Source organism: Heteronotia binoei, chromosome 17 (assembly GCF_032191835.1).
Source record: "Heteronotia binoei isolate CCM8104 ecotype False Entrance Well chromosome 17, APGP_CSIRO_Hbin_v1, whole genome shotgun sequence".
Classification (NCBI taxonomy): domain Eukaryota; kingdom Metazoa; phylum Chordata; class Lepidosauria; order Squamata; family Gekkonidae; genus Heteronotia; species Heteronotia binoei.
Window position 1 is genome coordinate 32,883,343 of NC_083239.1, and position 23,120 is coordinate 32,906,462.

General features: G+C 45.6%; 1 protein-coding gene across 1 annotated transcript; it reads right to left on the reverse strand.

The window, feature by feature from the left end:
* Window positions 1-1,316: 1,316 nt before the first annotated feature.
* On the reverse strand, window positions 1,317-21,058 carry LOC132586493 (membrane-spanning 4-domains subfamily A member 15-like). Its single transcript, XM_060258588.1, has 7 exons — window positions 20,791-21,058; window positions 16,789-16,941; window positions 14,123-14,248; window positions 10,706-10,762; window positions 4,814-4,981; window positions 2,583-2,702; window positions 1,317-1,503 (listed from the first exon to the last, which is right to left on the reverse strand). Exons 2-7 carry the CDS (start codon window positions 16,894-16,896, stop codon window positions 1,423-1,425), a joined length of 660 nt encoding a protein of 219 aa, XP_060114571.1. The 5' UTR covers window positions 16,897-16,941; window positions 20,791-21,058; the 3' UTR covers window positions 1,317-1,422.
* Window positions 21,059-23,120: the final 2,062 nt, after the last annotated feature.

Genomic DNA, 23,120 nt, shown 5'->3' on the forward strand with positions numbered 1-23,120 from the left:
CAGTGAAAACTGGTTAATAAGTAACACTTTTTCCACCAAACCCTTTTATCTACACAGGGAGATAAAATAGGATTTCCAGTGGCAGTGAAGAGTCTCATTTTCTCTACTCTACATTTGAGAATCCCACCACTCCTCACGATCCCAAAATAGTTGTCTACCTTCACAGTTCCAAGATACAGGTGAGCAAGTAAATGTGCTGCCATCTGCAGTTAGGTCTACCATTTTCAGATAAATAATGCAGTTGTGGCTTAGGCTCACAGAAACTCTGAAGCATGCTCTGTTTAAATGTTTGTCATGTAGGGAGGCTAGAGAGAAATGGATCTGACCATGTACTGTATGTATCAGTGAAATGAGCTTCCCCTAAGTGTTTTAGTTAATGGCCAGCAAATATTCTTTTCTTAGCTAAATCCCTTTATCAGGCCAAGAGAGCAGGGCTGGCACGTCCCAGTAGGCCAGCTAGGTGGCTGCCTAGGGCACTACCTGGCCTCAGGGGCAACTGGTGAGCACCCCTTGCCCTCTGCATAGACCCCATCACCCCAGGAGAGCCAGTATTGGTGTAGTGGTTAAGTGTGCGGACTCTTATCTGGGAAAACCGGGTTTGATTCCCCATTCCTCCACTTACAGCTGCTGGAATGGCCTTGGGTTAGCCATAGCTATCGCAGGAGTTGTTCTTGAAAGGGCAGCTGCTGTGAGAGCCCTCTCAGCTCCACCCACCTCACAGGGTGTCTGCTCTGGGGGAAGAAGATATAGGAGATTGTAAGCTGCTCTGAGACTCTGATTCAGAGAGAAGAGCGGGGTATAAATCTGCAGTCTTCTTCTTCTTCCCCCCAGCACCACACTCACCCTTGCTGCCTGCCTCTCCACCACCATCCTCCACCTCTGCAGAAAGGCGGTGGCACGGAAGGGGCACCAGTGGTGGTGGGGTGTGTGCTTGGAGGTGCTTGGTTCTGTGCCACCTGCTGCTGTTGTGCTCGCCCTCACCACCACAGGCAGGGGCTGGGGGGCCTAGGGTGTCAGAAACCCTGGCGTTGGCCCTGCATGAGAGTTAAAGCAGCCTGTGATGTGACATCTTTTCTAATGTGGTATAGCCTGTCTTCTCTGGCTTGAATTCTTATATTCCTAGCTGGGATTGATAGATACTACTCATTGAGACTTTTAGGGCAGGGGAGCAAAGAAAGAGAGAGGGGGAAGGAAGGAAGGAGGGAGGGAGGGGGGAGAAGGAAGGAAGGAAACCAAAATAAACAACAAATAAAAGGGTATTCTTTATTTAAAAAATCAAATCCAGCCAGTTTGCTGGTTTATGTAGAAAATATGGCAATAAGTTGATCAGTGAATCCTCTGCCAGAAATGTCATGCTGTCCAATCAGCTCTTTTCCAAAGAGGAGTACAAAGTAGTAGTGATTCCAGATGAAAGAGGGGCATTCACAGCACCTCATCCTCCTTGACTGGTGCCAGCACAGCAGGAGAGGTCCCCTGGTCTGTGTTCTGAAAAATCACTACAGTCTGCAAGAAAGAAAGAAGAGAGACTCCACTCAACACAGCAGAAGAAGCCAGGTTTACAGCTACTCAGCTCTTCAGACCTTGCTATTATGCTATCTAGAGGAGGGGTCCCCAATGTAGTGCCCTTGTCCACCAAAACCTTTCATGGTGCCCAGGGGTCGCTTGTAGAAAAATAGGTGGTGGAGCTCATCCAGGGATTGTTATACAGCTGCACCTACTATTCAATGGACGAGGTAGGGAGGAGGAGGAGGAAGCCACAGAAAGGTTCAGGAGCAGCGCTCCTGTGAGCTCCTGCTGAATCTGAGGCCTGGTGGTGCCTGTCAAGAGATTTAGAAAGAGGGCAGTGCTGGGTCGAGCTTTTGCCCAGCTGGGCTTCTGATTGGCTACTGGAAATCCAATTAGCTGCACAGATTCCAAAAACATTGCATCAGCAGCAGTTGCCACCACAGCTCAAGGACCTTCACTGGGTGACTGAAGGAAGACTCAGATCTCATGCCTCAGATTCACAATTTGATGGCTCTGCATGACCACGTGACCAGATAATGGATTAGAACTGCTCACTTCAAGAGGAAATGCTATGCTGCTGAGGCTGACATTTGCGGGTCTAGATCTCTGACTACACACCTGCTTTGCTCCAAAATGGGTCCTTGGGTGAGGGAATGCTGGATCCAGATCCCACCTCTGAGTAGAATACTATTTTTTTGGCATTTTTTTGTGTGTGTATGTTCATGCATTGTGGGTGTGAGTGTTTGTGGGTGTGAGCACCTGTAAGTCATGGTGACTTCTGGTGAATGACCCCTACTGGAGGCATGGAGGATATTCAGAGAGGTGGCTGAATAAAGCCTACCACTGCCTCTCAGCTTCTGGTATTCCAAGGAGGTCTCCCATCCAAGTACTTCCCAGAGTTGACCCTGCTTAACTTCCGAGATCTGATGAGATTGGGCTTGCCTGGGCTACCCAGGTCAGGGCTGAGTGGAATACCATTTTGATCACCATGTCCCCTGTGACAAGACAATCTCCCTTCCCAGATTCCCAATCCTGTTTTCATCATCTAAACTTGACTTCCCCATCTAGGCAACTACCGTTTCACTGTAGGTATTCCGACACAAACTGGCACACCCAAAGGCAGCAGTGGTGATGGTGATGAGGAACTCCAGGATGGTGAACACCAGGAGAACTGCAGCCATGTAGCGCATTTGAGCCTACCAGAGAAACACAATGACCTCTTCAACGCATGCTATGTATACAAACACAAATCTCACAATACATTGATGTAAGCTCCAGTGCACAATATGGACACTGCACCCACGCCCAACCAGGAGGGTCTGCATTCTTAAGAGCTCTAGAAAAGCATGACAGGTCCCACAGGTAGTCTTAGTCAAAACTGAGACTGGCAGCTGTTCTCCAGGGTCCCAGGTGGAGGTCTTTCGCATCACCTCCCACCTGGTTGTTTGTAACTGGGGGATGCCTGGGATGGAATTTGGCACTTCCTGCATGCCAAGCAGGTGCTCTACCACAGAGCCACAGTTCCGTAGCTCATAATGCGAATGATGAGATGCAGACCCTGTGAGACCTACTCCAATTCTGCAGGGCCTGTAAAACAGAGCTCTTCTGCCAGGCCTTCAATTGAGAGAGGCCACTCTGTAAGACTAACATAAACCTAAAGGGATCCTATGACCCAAATTACTATAATAATGAACATGCATTTATTACAAGAATGACAGGCAAGAATGACAATCCTCATTATATAGCCAATATAATGTCATCAAATCCCATGAAAATATATGTGTGCGACAGGACAGCCGGTATTCCATTTCCTGTTTCATAAATTTCCTCTGGCACGGGATTATAATTTTATTTCATAAGATCAATGAAGACATAGTTTCAGTACATAAATACATAAGCTTATGAAGGACAAAATGTCTCTTGGCTTCCAAATGTTCAGATGGCTCCAACACGGGATTTGATAACATTGAAACATGACTGCATACATTGACTCTACTGGAATCTACATGATTGCTATGAGCGGAGTATTTTATTATGGGACTGAGTTTCAATGGCTATATATTGAGGATTGTAGTTTTTGCCTGTTATTCTTGTAATAAATGCATGTTCATTATTATAGTAATTTGGGTGATAGGAACCCTTTGAGTTTATGTTGTTAGGTCTTCTCATCATCATCATCAGACAGCCTTTATGGGCATTAATAGACATATACAGTAAAAGGTTGGTCAAATTACAAATAAGGAGAGTACATAGTCCATATAAAGTAAGATTAGAAGTACAAGATAAAAACAGAAATAACAGCATAATAAAGCCTAATACATAGTATTACTTATCATAGCACTATGAAGAAACTTTGCTACTATTTCAGTTATTTCAATATCTGGGTTATTAAGCAAGAAAAGAACCTTAAAATCATCAGAAGCCTCTAAGAGTGGGGCTAATATGGGATTTAAAAAAAACACAATGGGACGCCAAATAAAAAGAGCATTGAAGAAGAACATGTTAGGTCTTCTATTGATTAAAAAAACGCTGGGAAATACTGCTTAGTGCTTAGCCTGAAAATTTATCACAGTGGTTATTTTAAAGGTCCACAGTTTATCATAAATATCCACAAAGAGGACTCATAAATCAGAATGTGCTTGCAGGCACAATAAACATACAAAGGAGTCCACAGAATGACTCTTACCAGACTTGCTCACCCTAGCATACCTTAAAGGTGCCACAAAGAATATTACAGAATCTTTAAAGCAAATATTTCACAAGTCAGTCCTCCAATGTGGCACTGATGTGTGAGAAGAAAAGTCAATTCATATGAAGCCAATCCACATAAAACTGGTGTGATATGTTTCGTTGCCTTTGTCAAGACTTGTGGCTTAAAGTGGAACCAATCCTTCCTGTCAATTCCATACCAGGCCCAAGCTCATTCTTTGTATAAACAGAAGAGGTTCTCCTAGAGGCCTTCTACTGAGGTAGCGGACATCACCTGTTATTGGCCTCCCCCTCCCATTCTACTGTTGTGGGACCTGGTGGACCTGGACTGATAGGCCATGCCTGCTGGGGCTGAATCCATTATTTTAGCTTTTGTAATTCTAGCTTTTTGTATAATGTAATGTATTTTTAACTGTCTGATTTTATGATGTAACCCATCTTGAGCCTGTTTTACGGGAAGGACAGGCTATAAATCGAATAAAATGAATAAAATAAAAATAAACACAATCATAAAGATCTTTTTGCCTTCAGTGGCAAAATTCAAAAAGAAGTGAGACACTCCCATTTTACCTCCCTACTTCAGAGGAGATAGACTCACATAAGGGATGATGATGTATTCTTGGCAAATTTCTGGTGGTACGTCTGGTTGACCATATCGATAGCACCGGGCGTAGTATCTTCCGTGCGCTACTGAAATGGAGTGTATCACAATTCCAATGCCAGCTGCCACGGCACTCACAATATTCATTCCCAGCATGCCTTTCAGCTATGGGGAGAAAGGAAGCCATGGAATCTCTGACATATTCAACCTCCACAGATGGCAGTCCCACTACAGCCTCTCTCTGCTTGGTTGTCCTTGCCCTTTATGGCAACCCCCTGGCGTGAACAAGGCAGACCACGGCTGGCCATCTCAGAAGCAGAAATCCTTGAAATACAGAGGATGGAACAAATCCCAAGCTCTGAATCAAAGGAGAACACGATCAGCGCAAGAAACTCTACATACGTTCAGGAGCTTCAAGTGAAGATATCGAAGACCTGCCCCCTCCTTCTTGCTTACAAGAACATGGTGTTTTGTTTTGTTTTTTAAAGTTGCTATGCTACATAACGAAAACATCCCTATAATTACTGTGAGCCAGGGGTTGTTTTGTAGAAAAATACACGGCAGAGCTCATTAGCATAACTCATTAGCATATGCTGCCCCGCTCCCCAGCCAAAAGCAACCCGATGCAAGAAAGGAGACCCCCGAGTGAGTGAGGGATGCTTGAGTTGGCTAGAGATCCAGCCAGCCCAATAGGCCTCGCTCACCTGGGGCTCCCTTGGACCGCTCCCCCCCCCCAGTCAAAAGGCCAGCAAGCCACCCACCGCTCAGAATCACATATGAAGTGGAGAAAGCATGGTGTGGGCTTCTCTAAGGGTTAATGAGGACTGCTGGGGCATGGCAAAGCCCTTAGTGGCTGGCTAGCTGACTGCTGCCCTAATCCAGGGATTGTTATGCAGCTGCACCTATTATTCAATGGACGAGGTAGGTGTGGGGGGAGGAGGGGGAACCATCAGAAAGGTTCAGGAGCTCTGCTCCTGTGAGCTCCTGTTGAATCTGAGGCCTGCAGTGAGCCATAGAATTGCAACCAACTCATGGCACTCCCGTAAGGTTCTATCTCACAAGCTTTTCAAGGCTCCAGATGACCCCAGGTGGTTTGCCATTGCCTTCCTCTGCATAGCGCTCTCAGCCTTCATTGGTGATCTCCCATCTAAGTACAGACTCTACTTAGCTTCCAAGGTCTGAGGAGGTTGGCCTAGTCTGGATTATTAGGGCTGCTACTAACATTCCTATACTTTGGTATTTAGCAAAAATTTCTGAGACAAGTGGTCAATTTTATTTTCAATTTGTCCAAGTCTCTCAAAAATAGATTCAACAGTTTTAGCAGTTAGCTGTATACGATCACTTGTAGCAAGTTCAAAGTCTTTGTCAACTGTTTGCATCAGGAGAGATTTATCTTCCCTCCCATCAGTGGAGTTGGTATCTTCCTCGAGATTTATGAGGTGTGTAAAGAGGTTGGAAGTTGGAATAGCGCAGGTTGGTAGGAGTAGACTTGAAGCATAGAAATAATTAATTTTAGTTTGTTTACGTGCTGGCTGATAGAAAGAGTCATCTAGGTCACGAGTTCTTTTGCTGACACCCATAATGAAGAACCGGGATTCAGACCTAGGCTCAGAAGGGGAAAGAAAAAAAAACTCTAAAAGCCACAAAGCCAGACACAAGGTACTGAGATTCTTTTTTAAAAAGAAAAGAAAAGCCTAGCCCATAGTTCAACTTTTTTCAGTAAAGGCTTTCCTTATGCTGAGGTATAAATCTCAAGACTAAAATCTCCAGCAGTCAGAGACCAAATGTAATGCAGTCAAAAAGTCCGTGGGGGGTGAGGAGCAGCAGTCTCCTTACTGTTTGCTCATTAAAAGCCCTTACTCCTCCCCCATCTCTGCAACCATTATAAAAGGTTGCAAATAAGATTACTATAGGAGTATAAAGGCTAAAACTGAAATGAAACCAAACAACAGTACTCCCCTTCGACGGAGCTCAGTCAGCAGGTGTCTCACATTCCTTTACAGAACAAAAATTTCCTAAAGATCTCAGTCAGTTTTGTTACTGAATGCATAATTTGTTTTATTTTCCATTGGTTTGGATGGGATGCAGATTTAAAAGTGTAACCTGTTTGGGGGCAAGGGGCGTGGCATTTTCCATTCAATGTGGTTGAGATTTTCAGTGGTTGTCTCTCTCACCCAGAGGATCATCTGTATGAAATTTCAGGTAGAAAAGGTCCTAATAGGTAATGAAAGTAAAATCACATTTTTGGCTCTGATGCCTTTAATTTTCATTGAAGAAGTCATACCCTTTTCACAAAGATTCATTGCTGCCAAATTGCAGAGATGCAGGGAAAGGAGTCTCTGTTTTAGAAGCCAAATAAGTCTCAGAAATAAATGTCTGTTTCAGCTCTGATCTGGATAGCTCAGGGATGCCCAGTCTCATCAGATCTTAGAAGTTAACCATGGCTGGTCCCAGCTGTATGTAGATGGGAGACCTCCAAGGAAAATCAAGGCTGCAACACAGAGGCAGGCAATGGCAAAACATGAGGGTTCCTGTAGCCTCAGAAATAGGGAGGGGAAGTGGTCAAATCACCGAGAGGCCTCCTTTTTCCCGTGCGTGGATGCCTTCATTGAGTGGGATCCTTTGTCTCGGTTCTCTCTGTGCCAAGACCCCTTTGAATGCCCAACTTGCGGCCATCTCACATCCCAACTCCTTCTCAGTGTGAGTTCCCTGCTGGTTTTTCAACATAACGCCCCTCCCCACTCCCCCCAGGTGGATGGAGTTGCTTGCTATCCCAGCTATGGCTCCCTTTCCTGTCAGGAAGAGGACAGTCGAGATGGTTCACTAACTGCACACCTTTCCTTCAAGGAAGCCTACCTCCTCCCTTTCCTACTTTTCCTGAGGGGGCTGTTGTTTGAAACGGGTGTTGGTATCCTTCCAGGACAGTGGGTAAGCTGTCTCCTCTGGGGCCAAAACCAAAGTGCCTGCTGCCCGATCCTGTGTCACAAGACTGGCCTAGGGGCTAGGGAAGTTTCAACTCCTACCTGGATTACCACATCCAAAACTACACTAGATAGCCAAAATACCTAGATAGCCCAGGCAAGCCAAATGTGTCAGCTCTCAAAGCTAAGCAGGGCACCACCGAGGAATACCAGGGTTGTGTGACATAGAGCCAGGCAACGGCAAGCCACCTCTCAATGTCCCTTGCTTTCAAGCTCCACTAGGGGTCGCCAGAAGTCAGATTGGCTTGATGGCAAAAAAAGAAAGATTTAAAAAATAAATAAAGATCTGTTTTGATATCTTTGATTCCTCCTGGTTTTTTTCCCAACACATACCACAAATAAAACATGGCTTATTTTATTTCCAATCAAATAAAGCCAGTTTGATGTAGTGGTTAACTGTGCGGACTCTTATCCGGGAGAACCGGGTTTGATTCCCCACTCCTTCACTTGCACCTGCTGGAATGGCCTTGGGTCAGCCATAGCTATCACAGGAGTTGTCCTTGAAAGGGCAGCTGCTGTGAGAGCCCTCTCAGCCCCACCCACCTCACAAGGTGTCTGTTGTAGGGAGAGAAGATAAAGGAGATTGTAAGCTGCTCTGAGTCTCTGATTCAAAGAAAATGGCGGGGTATAAATCTGCAGTCTTCTTCTTCAAATACTTCCTGTTTACTTTTGTTGAGCCTTTGCTTTATCTGAGAGTATAAATGTTTCTCCTCATAATTACATTAACTGGACAAGCTGTGTTCTAGATGCTACAGTATCCATTTTCATATTTAGATTCACAACCTTTTCTTTTTATAACACTGGAACAATCTCAGGAATATTCCCGAAGCCTTGCAAGCTCCATTAGCTGAAAGTGACTGTCTCTTAAAATTTCATCAACACCGGTAGGAAAGCAGAGACATTACTCCTGCTGATGTATTTCCTCTGGGAACCAATGGAAAAGAATTAGATTTGTTCCTTTTGTTCATTCGCTTAAAACATTAGCACCCTAAAGCTAGCAGGACTATATATAAATAAAGAGAAATTGAAATTTTTATGTTAAAATATGCAACCAAATAGACTTAAGGAATTGCAAATGGTGACGGATTGTGAAGTCACGACTAAAGTCAAGTATCTTGGAGTGGAAATAACTATGAAGAATATTGACTTGTTCAAAAATAATTATGAAAAATTATGGTGTAAGATGGACAAAGATTTGATGATATGGAATAGACTTAACTTGTCCTTATTGGGCAGGATAGCTGCAATTAAGATGAATATTTTGCCAAGAATAATGTATTTGTTCCAAACTATCCTGATTGTGAAGGATACCAAACAATTTAACAAATGGCAAAGGAAAATTTCTGATTTTGTATGGGCTGGAAAGAAACCAAGGATTAAGATGAAGATTTTAATAGACGCTAAAGAGAGAGGTGGTTTTCAGCTCCCGGACTTAAGATTGTATCATGATGTGGTTTGTTTGACATGGATCAAAGATTGGATAATGCTGTTAGATAAAAAACCTTTATGGTTAGAAGCTCATGGGAATAAATTCGACTGGCATGCATATCTGTGTTATGGGAAGAAAAAGATGGACGGTTTTTTCTCTCACCACTATATCAGAAATAGTTTATTAAACACTTGGATAAAATATAAGAAATATGGCGACAAGAGAAAACCGCTTTGGATAGTGCCAGCGGAAGTAATAAAAATAACAGCTAAATCTGATGAAGAAAGAGCGATGTCATATAATCAACTGCTCAAGATTCAAGGAGACAAAATCGAATTAAAATCTGCAGAAGAGTTAAATAATAAATATGACTGGTTTCAAATGCAACAAATTAAAAGCTTGATGGAAAATGATATTAACATGGATGGAATTAGATGCGAGCAAACAGAACTGGAAAGGGTCCTGCTTGGAGATAATGAAAAATTAATATCGAAAGTATATAAATTATTATTGAAATGGTTTACAGAAGAAGAAGTAGTAAAATCTCAAATGGTAAAATGAGCAATTAATGTGAATAGAGAAATACAAATGGATACATGGGAGCACCTTTGGAAGAACTCGATGAAGATCTCAACTTGTCAGAGTATTAAGGAGAATTGTTTTAAGATGATGTATAGGTGGTACATGACTCCGAAAAAGGTGCCTAGGATGAGTAAAAAGATGTCAAATAGGTGTTGGAAATGTAAAAAACATGAAGGTTCTTTCTTTCATATGTGGTGGACTTGTGAAAAAGCGAAGGAGTATTGGAAGATGATACAAGAAATCTCCAAAATTTTGGGTTACGACTTCAAGAAAACTGCAGAGACTTTTTTGCTTGGATTACAATTAGAAAAATTTCCAAAGGAAGACAGGACTTTAATTTGGTATTTGCTCTCAGCTGCTAGGACATTGTATGCGCAGCTTTGGAAACAAGGAACAATACCAGAGAAATGGGATTGGATTGTGAAAGTTTTATCGTGGAGTGAGATGGACAAACTAACTAAAACTTTAAGAGACTATGAATTAGACTTATTCAAAAAGGAGTGGAAGAAATTCAAAGGATATATGGAAAAAGAGTGGAACGTAAAAAGACATTGGACAATATTTTAGTATTAATCAAAAGTATTACATTTTGATAGATTAGTGGTACCTTTAGAATTAAATGTAAATTTATAACTTCGGGGAAGTCAATATTGGAGGGAGGGGGGGGTGAAATATCATATGGTTTAGTATAAGAAAAAGAGAATTAAATATTGTAACCATTTGTTATTAATAAATTGTTAAAACACAAAACATTAGCACCCTGCCTTCAAGAGGGCATCAGGTCAGAACACTGAATTGGGTCTTAAAACACAGTAGCCCAGAATTGGTTTCTTGTATTTGCCTGCCAGTTCATGATGGTTGAGATCCCATCATTCAAGTCTTTAAATGGTTACTTACCAGTGGTATCTTAGGTTTCTTGGCAACCACCACAGACAGAGATCCAGAAATGATGTACTGTGGGAGAGAGAAAAAGAGATCAGAAGGAATAGAAAGGTACTTGGGAAACCCACAAGAAACTTGTGGGGAGGGGGCATTCCCCCACCTTTACATTCCCCGCCCCCCCTCGCTGGAGTCTATGCAGGCTCCCTCCAGGTCCCTGGCAGCCCGCCTTTCTCTCCCCTCCCACCCCCTTTGGCCAGCCTGTCCCAGTCCACCTGGCCCCCAGCAGCACCTTGTGCTGGAAGTCAGGCTATTGCTTGCCATCACTGTCATAGGAGATCCAGGCCAAACAGCAATAGTGTGGTGGAGAAAGAATAGGGCTGCCAATCCCCAAGTGGGGGCAGGGGATCCCCCGGTTTGGAGGCCCTCCCCCCGCTTCAGGGTCGTCAGAAAGCGGGGGGAGGGGAGGGAAATGTCTGCTGGGAACTCTCTTATTCCCTGTGGAGATTTATTCCCATAGAAAATAATGGAGAATTGATCCGTGGGTATCTGGGGCTCTGGGGGGGGCTGTTTTTTGAGGTAGAGGTACCAAATTTTCAATACAGCATCGACTGCCTCTCCCCAAAATATCCCCCAAGTTTCAAAACGATTGGACCAGGGGGTCCAATTCTATGAGCCCCAAAAGAAGGTGCCCCTATCCATTATTTCCTATGGAAGGAAGGCATTGAAAAGATGTGCCGTCCCTTTAAATGTGATGGCCAGAACTCTCTTTGGAGTTCAATTATGCTTGTCACAGCCTTGATCTTGGCTCCACCCCTAATGTCTCCTGGCTCCACCCCCAAAAGTCCCCAGATATTTCTTAAATTGGACTTGGAAACCCTAAGAAAGAGACACCGCCAGGGAGACCCGGAGGAACCCTGCCCCTTCTCCTCAGGCTCTGGGTGAGGACACAAGGTACACCCTGGCTTGGCTGAGGTGCCTCCTTCACTTCCTTCCCTCACCGTGCAAAGCATGCAGTTTTTAGTTTGAGGAAGAATTTAAACCTCCCAATGTATTTTTTTTTTCAGATTTTTCTGAAAACCCTGGGAGTGTCCCAAGTTCGCTAAAAAGATGTGTTTATCCTCCAGGTGCCCCCAATATGTGGGAAATAAGCATCCACACCCAAGGGCCATGTTGGGAGATATAGAGATGAGCTTCTGGTATTCCTACCCCCTGTTCCTCCCACCCACTAGATCAGAAGTATCTAAGACTGGAAATAATTTTGTCATGGGATAGATGACCCAGGGTCCAAACACACCGAGCCAGCTCGCCCGCTAGGCAAACTAGGCAGTTGTCTGGGGCACCGGCAGGGCGGGGGCACATAATTCAGCCTCCCCCCTACGCAATTGCCTAGTTTGCCTGCTCCCCAGCCTCCTCCCACCCTTCCCCGCCAGGTCTGTTTCAATGCCTGGGAATGGGTGGTCGAGCGCCGCGCTCCCAAGCTATCTAAAGGCTCCCCACTGGCGATCAGCTGATCAGCAGGTAGAACCATGCTGGAGGCTCCCGGCTCCTACGCCGGCCTTCCCACATACTTACTGTCAGTGCAGGTGGAGGGGGCAAGCCAGCAGCAGCAGGAAGGATCAGCGAGCTGCTGAAAAAGCAGCTGTGGCCGCTGCCTCCTTCCCACTTCCTTCCCAATCCAGGAAGGAAGTGGGGAGGAGGCAGCGGCCACTTTTTTAGCAGCTCGTTCCCGGCATTGAAATAGACCTAGCGGGGAAGGGAGGGAGGAGGAAGCACGACAGGGGGAGGCGGGGGGGGCACGGCACTGCGGAGCATGCTGCAGAGGGGGGCAGCAGGCCACAAGTCTGCCTAGGGCACCTGCAAACATAGATTCCAGTCCAGTCCTTGAATTCCAAAGATGCATCCAACCATGGTAGGTTATCTAAATAGGGTTGCCAAGTCCAATTCAAGAAATATCTGGGGACTTTGAGGGCGGAGCCAGGAGACATTAGGGATGGCGCCAGGAGACATTGGGGGTGGAGCCAGGAACAAGGGTGTGACAAGCATAATAGAACTCCAAGGGAGTTCTGGCCATCACATTTAAAGGGACAGCACACCTTTTAAAATGCCTTTCTTCCATAAGAAATAACGAAGGATAGGGGCACCATCTTTTGGGGCTCACAGAATTGGACCCCCTAAACCAATTGTTTAGAAACTTGGGGGGTATTTTGGGGAGAGGCACTAGATACCACACTAAAAATTTGGCACCTCTACCTCAAAAAATAGCCCCCCCAGAGCCCCCAATACCTGCGGATCAATTCCCCATTATTCCCTATAGGAATCCATCTCCATAGGGAATAATAGAGTGCCCAGTAGACATTTCCCTCCCCCCACCACGCTTTCTAAAGCAGGGGGAGGGCCTCCAAACCAGGGAATCCCCTGCCCTCTGAAAACGAAAGCAAAACAAAGGGAGGGGCTCTTCTCCGACGAAACTGTTACTGACCCTTTGCCATGAAGCCCTTCCCGTTTCCTGTTTCCTGATCAGCCTTAAAGGCACACATTTTAAAAAGGGACCTGTTTGCAGCTTTCTAAACCTTCAGGAGCTCTAAAACTATATGATGACTGTGGGGGTGGGGCTTCCCCCGCCGGCCAGCTGGCTGGGGGAGGGGGGGAAGCCTATAAAAACGGGGGATCCCCTGCTGGGACCTGGGGATTGGGAAGCCTAGATCTAAATTATGAAACACAGAAGATCTCATGATCAATCCCAGGACATGACTGAAGCAAAGGACATGATGCATTTATGGAAGTTCTACCATGAGGATAAGTGACTATCTATTTAAAAGTGATGATGCATTATGAATTGATAGGTAGCCACCCTGAGTCCGCTCACGGAGAGGGCGGGTTAGAAATTGAAAGTAATAAATAAATAATAAATGTCATAACAATTCCCTCCAAACCAATCCCTCTGTTAATTGCAATTATATAGTTCAATTGCAATAATATATAGTGGGAAAGATTGTCCAGTTATGCAGAAAATTCTTTGCCAAGTTCCTCCTCTCCTATCTAAGGGTAGAGTATGGAGATGCCTCCCCCCCGCCCCCCAATAACATCTGTCCACTCTCCTAGGATATCCTGAGATGTCCTTGTGCTTGGGGAATTCTGAGATTTGTTGCAAACAAAGAAAACCCACTGAACACTGAATTCAGTCCAGAATTCCATTCTATGGAAAATGAAGCTCTTATATCTTTAAGGCAAGCTCCTAGTTCCTTTGTATGTGGAAAATACATAGTAAAATCTCATCAGGACAACTGAGCCATTATACCTCTACTTTCTTTGGCTTCGCTTTAAAAGAAGCCATGAGGCTAAATTTAAGATAGCTGGACTTTTCAAAGCATGGACGCTTGCGGGTGAAAGCTGCAAAGTCTGCTTCTTCCAAACCTGATGCGCAAAAATTACCGGGATTCCAGTCCAATACGGAGTTAGGATATGTGAGTCACCATAACTATATCTATTAGCCTGTTCTGCCACGACTATCACAAGTCCAAAAGCTATTTCCAGGACGCCGATGCTGATCTGTGTAATCTGCCAAGACAGAGTCAAGCAGCATATTAGCATTATCTTATGTTCTGCAGCCAAATCAAGACAAGGGCTGCCATTTTCTGCCATACAAGGTGAAGGACAGGAATGCCCTGTCCTCCTGTGTGAGACATGCCCAGGGCTTTTTTTGAGCAGGTAAACACAGGAATGCAGTTCCGGCTGGCTTGGCTTCAGGAGGTGTGGCCTAATATGCAAATGAGTTTCTGCTAGGCTTTTTCTACAAAAAATGCACAAAACAATGGTGATGTCAGGGGGTGTGGCCTAATAAGCAAACGAGTTCCTGCCGCCCAAAGCCTGACAGCAATACACAGGTTGGAAAGCCATTTGTTTCCAGGTTGTGGGAAGAGAGGATGTTCCCATGGGTGGGAAAGATCCAAGTCTGTAAATGGATCATCTTTCTGTGCATTGTGATTCTGGTTTTCATTCAATTAGATCAAGGGAGCAAAGATTCTCTCCCCCCCCACATCCACCACCATTTTGGCTTCACAAACAATCCTGTCCGATAGGTTAGCCTGTGGTTGTGGACACAAAGTCCCTCCATGAGGTTCATGGAGGTGGGGATTTAGATCAGGGTCAAGTAGGTCCTCCTTTAAAATTCTAACCACCATTCCTGTGGTTCTAGCCAGAATATTAATTTCTCACATAGTCATTTCTGTTAAAAGCCAAGCAATGAGTAGAGACTTATTAACCCGACTGTAGTGATGGTTAGAATTAGAAGGTAAGTAGATTTATACCCCGCCCTTCTCTCTGAATCAGAGTCTCAGAGAGGCTTACAATCTCCTTTAACTTCTTACCCCATAACAGACACCCTGTGAAGTGGGTGGGCTGAGAGAGCTCTCCCAGAAGCTGCCCTTTAAGGACAACTCCTATGAGAGCTAAGGCTGACCCAAGGCCATTCCAGCAGGTGTAAGTGGAGGAGTGGGGAAACAAACCCAGTTCTCCCAGATAAGAGTCCGCACACTTAACCACTACACCAAACTGGTACCTCTGAGTCATCAATGCAAAAATAGAACAGAGGTGATTTGCCATTGTCTGCTTCTCTGTAGCTACCCTGGACATCGGGGAGGGACGGTGGCTCAGTGGTAGAGCATCTGCTTGGTAAGCAGAAGGTCCCAGGTTCAATCCCCGGCATTTCCAACTAAAAAGGGTCCAGGCAAACAGGTATGAAAAACCTCAGCTTGAGACTCTGGAGAGCCACTGACAGTCTGAGCAGACAATACTGACTTTGATGGACCGAGGGTCTGATTCAGTATAAGGCAGCTTCATATATGTTTCATCCTTGGTGGTCTCCCAGTCATGTAATAATCAGGGCTGATCCTCTTTAACTTTTGAGATACAAGAAGATTGAGCTAGCCTGAGCCAACGGGACCAGGGTAACATGATAGGTTTGCTCAACAAGGTCATCTCACCTCAATATTTTAAGCACAGAAAGCTGCCAACAGTTTTGTGGGTTGAACATAATTGAGAAGGCAACATCTGTAGCAGATGCATGGACTTCAGCTCATCCTCATTGCTCTGCTCTTTCTTTACAGGTAGGGTCACAGTTCAGTGGGAGAGCATCTTACGGTTGGCAACTGCCAGTCTTTCGGTGGTAGATACAACAGCAAAAACCACCAAATGAAATTGCATTCAATACAGACAATTACAATATAATTGTGAGCAGTGTTCCTTCTAAGCTGAGTTAGTGTGAGTTAGCTCACAGTTTTTTAGCCTCTGGCTCACTTATTTTTGTCTTAGCTCAGGAAGGATGGTCCCAGAGCAAGCTAACTTATGCAGCAGCTCACAACATTAATGCTAGTAGCTCACAAAGTACAATTTTCACTCACAGGACTCCACAGCTTAGAGGGAGTATTCACTATGAGTGGCATAATACTCAATATTAATTCACATGTACATAACAGAAAGCGTATTCAATACCATCAATGACCACCAGCTCATACATCAGTGACAAAACTACTCAGATTTATCTGGGACATTTCATATGGTGGCTTTAGCTTTTCTTTTAGCCCTTAGGTGGTGGCTGGAGATATCCTGGGACCAGATGCAGCCAAATGGAACATCTGGCTGGCACAGCATTTAAAATAACACTTAGAGAGATCTTCTAGGCCTATGGAATCCTGAGTTCAAACCTTCACCTGACCATGACTCTGGGCCAATAATTTTCTCCTCAGCCTAACATGAAAATAAAAGGGAAGAATCATGGACAAAATGCTGAGCTCGTGGGCAAAAAAGGGAGATTAAAATGTTATGGGATTCAATGTAATTTCACTTAATGGAATTGTCAGAGATTGGTACAGAACTCATGCAGGGATGCAGCAGGTAATTCTGCTGACTGTTTACATTAGGGTAATTAAATGATCCACTTACACTGGAAGCATCCTGCGTGCAATGGAGACTGGTGGGAAAGAGGCAGGGACAGAGACAGTGGTCATACAGAGACATAATAGGCACTTCCTGAGCAAGGGAAGTAGCCTGAGTTAAGTAATCTCTTGAGGCATACTTGCTTCCCCATGCTCTTTACTTACCCCCAGGGCCAATGGTTCACCCCTATACAATTTCTTCAGTGGCCGTGGTACAGAAGGCCGTGTTATCCTTGAGATGGATTCCAGTGTCGCTGGGTCATTAAGGTCCATAGTGGCTAGTGAGGTTACAGTGGGAATTAGAATCTGAAACAGATCCTTGGATTCAGAAGAGTTGGGGGAGAGAGAGAAACAGATGGAGAGAAAGAGAAATGAGAGCCAATATTTTCAAGTTAGATCCACTTCTTATATTAGGGCCATCACAGCTCTAGGAGAGGGATCAGGGTGACCTTGGGTCACTGTGCTAATCAGGCAGGTGAGAAGGGCAGGGCTCTTTTGTAGCAGGAACTCCTTTGCATATTAGGCCACACCGCTCTGATGTAGCCAATCCCCCAAGAGCTTACAGGGCTCTTATTCCGGAATTTAGGGGGAAGCTTTTGGAGGATTGGCTATATCAAGGGTGTGTGGCTAATAGTCAAAGGAGTTCCTGCTACAAAAACAGTCTGGATAAGGATGTCTGGCAGCCACAGAGAGGACATTTGTTGTTTTTGTTAATCCAAACTAAGTACCAACTGCTTGGTACAATTATGAGTTCAGTGGGGAGTTCTTGTAGCATCCCTAAGCATGCATTCCTCTCTACAACCCCTTTTTGAGCAGGAATGCACAGGAACACAATTCCAGCTGGCTTGGCATCAGGGCTGTGGCCTAATATGCAAATGAGTTCCTGCTAGTTTTTTCCCTACAAAAAAGCCCTGTGTGAAACAATGGTGATGGCGGGGTGTGGCTTAATATGCAAATGAGTTCATACGGGGAATTTTCTATTTTAAAAAAACCCTGTCTGTGCATAATACCAAGAGCTGAGAGCTGATATAGGGCAACAGACACCATGACATGCCCTTTTGCTCTGTGTTCATCAGTGGGTGGACCATTTGGTCCACAGGCAGAATCCATCATTTGTCAAGGATGAGCTGGAAAGAAGACAAATTTTAGGTTGCCCAACTCCGGGTTTGGAAATTCCTGGAGAGTTGGCGGTGCAGCCTGTGGAGGGTGTGGTTTGGGGAGAAGCCTCCATGGAGTATACCATATATTCTCCATTTTCTCCAGAGGAACTGATCTCTGTAATTTGGAGATCAGTTGTAATTCCAAAAGAACCCTCCAACCCCACCTGGAGGTTGGTAACCCTTGATAAAAAACCTTTCTTTCCCCTCCATTTTTCTGGTTGTGGCCACCTCCTCTAAGAATCATAGAATCATAAAGTTGGAAGAAACCTCCAGGGTCATCTAGTCCAACCCCCTGCTCAGTGCAGGAAACTCACAAACACTTCCCCCTAAATTCACAGGATCTTCATTGCTGTCAGATGGCCATCTAACCTCTGTTTAAAAACCTCCAAGAAAGGAGAGCCCGCCACCTCCTGAAGAAGCCTGTTCCACTGAGGAATCACTCTAACAGTCAGGAAGTTCTTCCTAATGTTGAGCCGGAAACTCTTTTGATTTAGGGGAGGGACAGTGGCTCAGTGGTAGAGCATCTTCTTGGGAAGCAGAAGGTCCCAGGTTCAATCACTGGCATCTCCAAAAAAGGATCCAGGCAAATAGGTGTGAAAAACCTCAGCTTGAGACCCTGGAGAGCCGCTGCCAGTCTGAGAAGAAAATACTGACTTTGATAGACCAAAGGTCTGATTCAGTATAAGGCAGCTTCATATGTTCATATGTTCAACTCATTGGTTCTGGTCCTACCTTCCGGGGCCACAGAAAACAATTCCACACCATCCTCTAGATGACAGCCCTTCAAGCACTTGAAGATGGTGATCATATCACCTCTCAGCCGCCTCCTCTCCAGGCTAAACATCCACAGCTCCTTCAACCTTTCCTCACGGGACTTGGTCTCCAGACCCCTCACCATCTTCGTCGCCCTCCTCTGTATTTACTAAAAGTGTCAAGGCCAAGAGAGCTGCATAATGATGCAAACAGTGGTCAGTAATTTATATGGTATATGTGTGTTTCCTTCTCCCACTGGTGCCAAAAACTGATTCCCTAACCTTTCCCTATGCTGGTCTTACTCCCAGCATTTTTAAAAAGTCTCCTAGCATAGTCACATTGTAAAGTGCATATACATCTATATTATCTTTCTGTGCAAAAAAAGTTTTAATAAAGACATGTGTTTAATATTTGCCCATGTCTTCTGTCATTTATTCTGTAAGTTTGGCCACCCCTAGAACAGAAGGAGCACAGTCTTTGTTGCATGTCTAATGTTGGTTCAAGAGTATTAAGAGTAACTGGTCTCTGGTCAGCTTTCTTGCTGCCTCTTGAGGAAGTCGCAGCTATGTCCTGCATCTTGAGAAATGGCACAGCTGCCTCCTTCTGCTTTCTGAGAAATCCAGATGGCACCAGCTTCCTCAAAGCACTGGTCCTCATTTGCTCCACCCAAATGCCTTCCAGCTTGAACTAGTTTTCAGCAGCAAGCAAAAAAAAAAAAAATCAGACATGTGAGAAGATTTGTGCTTTTGTGCAGAGCAGACCCTTCATGGCCCCTGTATGGGGCAAGGATATAACCAAAGGTTCCATGATAAACCAGCCTCAGAACAACTCGAATGTAATCAAATATGCTAAACGTTTCTTATTAAAGACAGTGAAATCATTACAAATTGTATTCAAAATAAGTCTTTCAGTCTACAGTAGAGGAATATTAGTGATGAGTCAAAAACCTGTTTCACAAAGAGTAGTCCAATATATTTCCATCGATGTCCATCCAAAACACATCTTCAAAATGTCAATAAAACTCAGCCCTCCAAAAGTGCAGCTCAGCTCAGAAAAGTCTTGGTGCGTGGCTATGCACAAATAATTCCTAGTACGACAAGATGGTATCAAATTTTCCTTGTTTCACTTTTGCTTTATCCAGCTTTACATAGTCAGGACATGGCAAGAACATTTCAGAGCACAGCAAACTCTCTAGTGCACAAGCAAAAGATCTGGTTGTTTAACATTCAGGTATGGGAGGAGTCCTCCGAGAATTACAAGGGTAGTTTGGAGGGTGGACTCCATAGCATCATATCCCTTCTGAGCAGGGTTGCCAACCTTCGGGTAGTGGCTGGAGATCTCCTGGGAGTACAACTGATCTCCAGGTGACAGAGATCAGTTCAGATGGAGAAAAGGGCCGCTTTGGAAGGTGGACTAGATGGCATTCTATCCTATTGAAGCCCTTCAACACTCCAAACCTTGCCTTCCTCAGGCTGCACCCCAAATCTCCAGGTTTTTCCCAACCCGGAGCAGGCAGCCCTCCTATCTTCAAACTCTGCTCTTCCAAGGCTCCACCCTCAAATCCCCAGGAATTTCCCAACTCGGAGTTAGTGACCTGTGGGTCAAAGGGGTGTGTGTGTGGCTTAGAGGGGCTACCGGTTCAATCATCAAGACTCTTCTGATGTTCTTATTAACAGCCAAATCACCCCAGAGCAAGGGATTACAGACTCCAAACAGGACCTGGGAATCCCTTGGAATGACAGCTCATATCCAGACTGCAGAAATCATCTCCCCTGGAGAAAATAGATGCTCTGGAAGGAGGACTCTATGGCATTGGACTCCATTGAGGTCTCTCTCCACCCTGAGCTCCATCCTCTAATCTCCAGGAGTTTCTCAACCTAGATCTAGCAACCGGATCCCCCCATCCCCTGCTGGTGGCCCGGAGAGGGGGCCTGACAACCCCCACCCACCAAGGGAGGGACTGTGGCTCAGTGGTAGAGCATAAGCAGAAGGTCCCAGGTTCAATCCCCTTCATCTCCAACTAAAAAGGGTCCAGGCAAATAGGCGTGACAAACCTCAGCTTGAGACCCTGGAGAGCCGCTGCCAGTCTGAGTAGACAATACTGACTTTGATGGACCTAGGGTCTGATTCAGTATAAGCCAGCTTCATGTGTTCATAAGTTCACCCCAGAAACCTCTTAAGGGCGAAGGCTGTTTCCAGCCCGACTCTCCGCAGGGCAACAGCCCACCCCCACCCGCTCTCCGGACTCACTCACTTCCGCAAGTCCCGCTTGTGGCTTTGCGCCGGAGCGGATCCGGGGCGAAAATCGTCCTCCTTAAAAGGTTGTTCTGAACCCCTCGTCAGATCCTTGGCAGGGCGAGCAGAGCGCTCTGCGGGAAGGAACCAGGCGCCGGGCTCTTCTGTGTCCGGCTCCCCCAGAGCCCGAGCGGGGGAAGGGGCGGGGGCATCGTTTCGCAACCCAGCGCCGCTCCAGGGCGCAGTCCTTGCAGGGACTCCGGGCGCCGCTCCAGCCCAGACGCCCCGGATTGGGGAGGGAGCAGAGGAGGCGGTGTCGAAGAGGTTGCTGACCGCTGGAGGGCGCCGCAGCACCCCTGCTGGACTCGGCTGGAGGGAGAGCTCGGTCAAAAGGTCACCAAATCCGCTTGTCACTTTCACCGTCAGTCCACAGAGGGGGCGCCTGGAGAGCAGGGAGGACAGCGCGCAGGGGGTAGGGTTGCCAAGTCTAATTCAAGAAATATCTGGGGTCTTTGGGGGGTGGAGCCAGGAGACTTTGGGGGTGGAGCCAAGAGCAAGGTTGTGACAAGCACAATTGAACTCCAAAGAGAGTTCTGGCCATCACATTGAAACGGAAAGCACACACTTTTAAATGCCTTTCCTCCTTTGGAAATAATGGAGGATAGGGGCACCTTCTTTGGGAACCTACTAAAACGAATGACAAGATTGCCCATAGGAAACAATGGGAGAGCCTGGATTGCCCATTGGATATAATATGGGAGACAACATTGCCAGTTGACTTACACTGAAGCACAAAAAAACGGCTGCAATAAAAAACTGGAATGCATTCTCCAGGAAAGTCAACACAACCTACAAATGGAGCCCATGCAAGTCAATTGGCGCAAAAAACCAGTTAATGCATAAAAACAGGAATGCTGGCTGATACCCTGTTTTGAAACCCTCTTCAAACTGTCTGTGACCTTGTGCTTTGTAGCTGTTGTAACCAGGACTGGCTCTACTACTAGGCAAACTAGGCAATTGCCTAAGGCACCAAGTCGCACCCCACCCCCTCCCGTGACTTGGTGATGTTCTTAGTGCGAGGCAGGGCAGAAGTCAGCCTTGCTTAGAGTGCCACTCAGTCCAGGGCTGCCCCTGGTGGTAACTGTAGCCAAACTGAACAACAAACAACAGTGTTGTTTGCAGCTTGCCGCCTTCTTGAACAAAAATGCCCTAAATATAAGTTGTAGGTTACATTAATGAGCGAGTTGAAGAAATTATTCTGTGCGCAATACAAGCAATAAAGGCATGAATCCAATCACATGCTTGAATGAAGAAATTATCCTGCGGGGAATCCAAATAATATAGCCATGAATCCGAGCATATGCAGTTTGGAAGATAAGGCAGAGGTCTTCTGTGGCTCACTGTGGGAATTCTGAGACCATAAAGAATGTTCTTCCTTCAGACCAAGAACTTTGCTCCTTCCTTGTGATCCCATTAAATGGGCTTCCCACAGCCTGGTTCTGTTGGGAATCAAGGGTGGAATTTTAGCAGGAGCTCCTTTGCACATTAGGCCACATACCCCTGATGTAGTCAATCCTCCAAGGGCTTACAAGGCTCTTTTTTGTAAGCTCTTGGAGGATTGGCTACATCAGGGGAGTGTGGCCTAATATGCAAAGGAGCTCCTGCTAGAATTCCACTCCTGGGAGGAACACTCGCCTAAGGGATGGTGATGTCTTCATTCCAAATCTCAAGCAGCATATCCCAGGAAGTGTTCCCTCTAAGCTGAGTTAGCATGAGCTAGCTCACAGTTTTTTAGCCTCCATCTCACACATTTTTGTCTTAGCTCAGGAAGGATAACCCCAGAGCAAGCTAACTTATGCATAGGGTTGCCAATCCCCAGGTGGGGGCAGGGGATCCCCTGGTTTGGAGACCCTCCCCTGCTTCAGGGTCATGAGAAAGCGGGGGGAGGGGAGGGAAATGTCTGCTGGGAACTCTATTATTCCCTATGGAGATTTATTCCCATAGAAAATCATGGAGAATTAATCTGCGAGTATCTTGGGTTCGGGGGGGGCTGTTTTTTGGGGTAGATGCACCAAATTTTTGGTATAGCATCTAGTGCCTCTCCCCAAAATACCCCCCAAGTTTCAAAAAGATTGGACCAGGGGGTCCAATTCTATGAGCCCCAAAAGAAGGTGCCCCTACATTATTTCCTATGGAAGGAAGGCATTGAAAAGGTGTGCCGTCCCTTTAAATGTGATGGCTAGAACTCCTTTGGAGTTCAAGATATTGGCTCCACCCCTAATGTCTCCTGGATCCACCCCCCAAAGTCTCCTAGCTCCACCCCCAAAGTCCCCAGATATTTCTTGAATT

What these genes read in the sequence shown, in the direction of transcription:
- LOC132586493 (XM_060258588.1), bottom strand. Translation starts at nt 16,896, where the DNA reads ATGGACCTTAATGACCCAGCGACACTGGAATCCATCTCAAGGATAACA. An exon ending in CGTATTGGACTGGAATCCCG is followed by an intron (nt 10,763 to 14,122) that starts GTAATTTTTGCG and finishes TCTCTCCCACAG; the next exon opens with TACATCATTTCTGGATCTCT. An exon ending in AGAAACCTAAGATACCACTG is followed by an intron (nt 4,982 to 10,705) that starts GTAAGTAACCAT and finishes TTCTCCCCATAG; the next exon opens with CTGAAAGGCATGCTGGGAAT.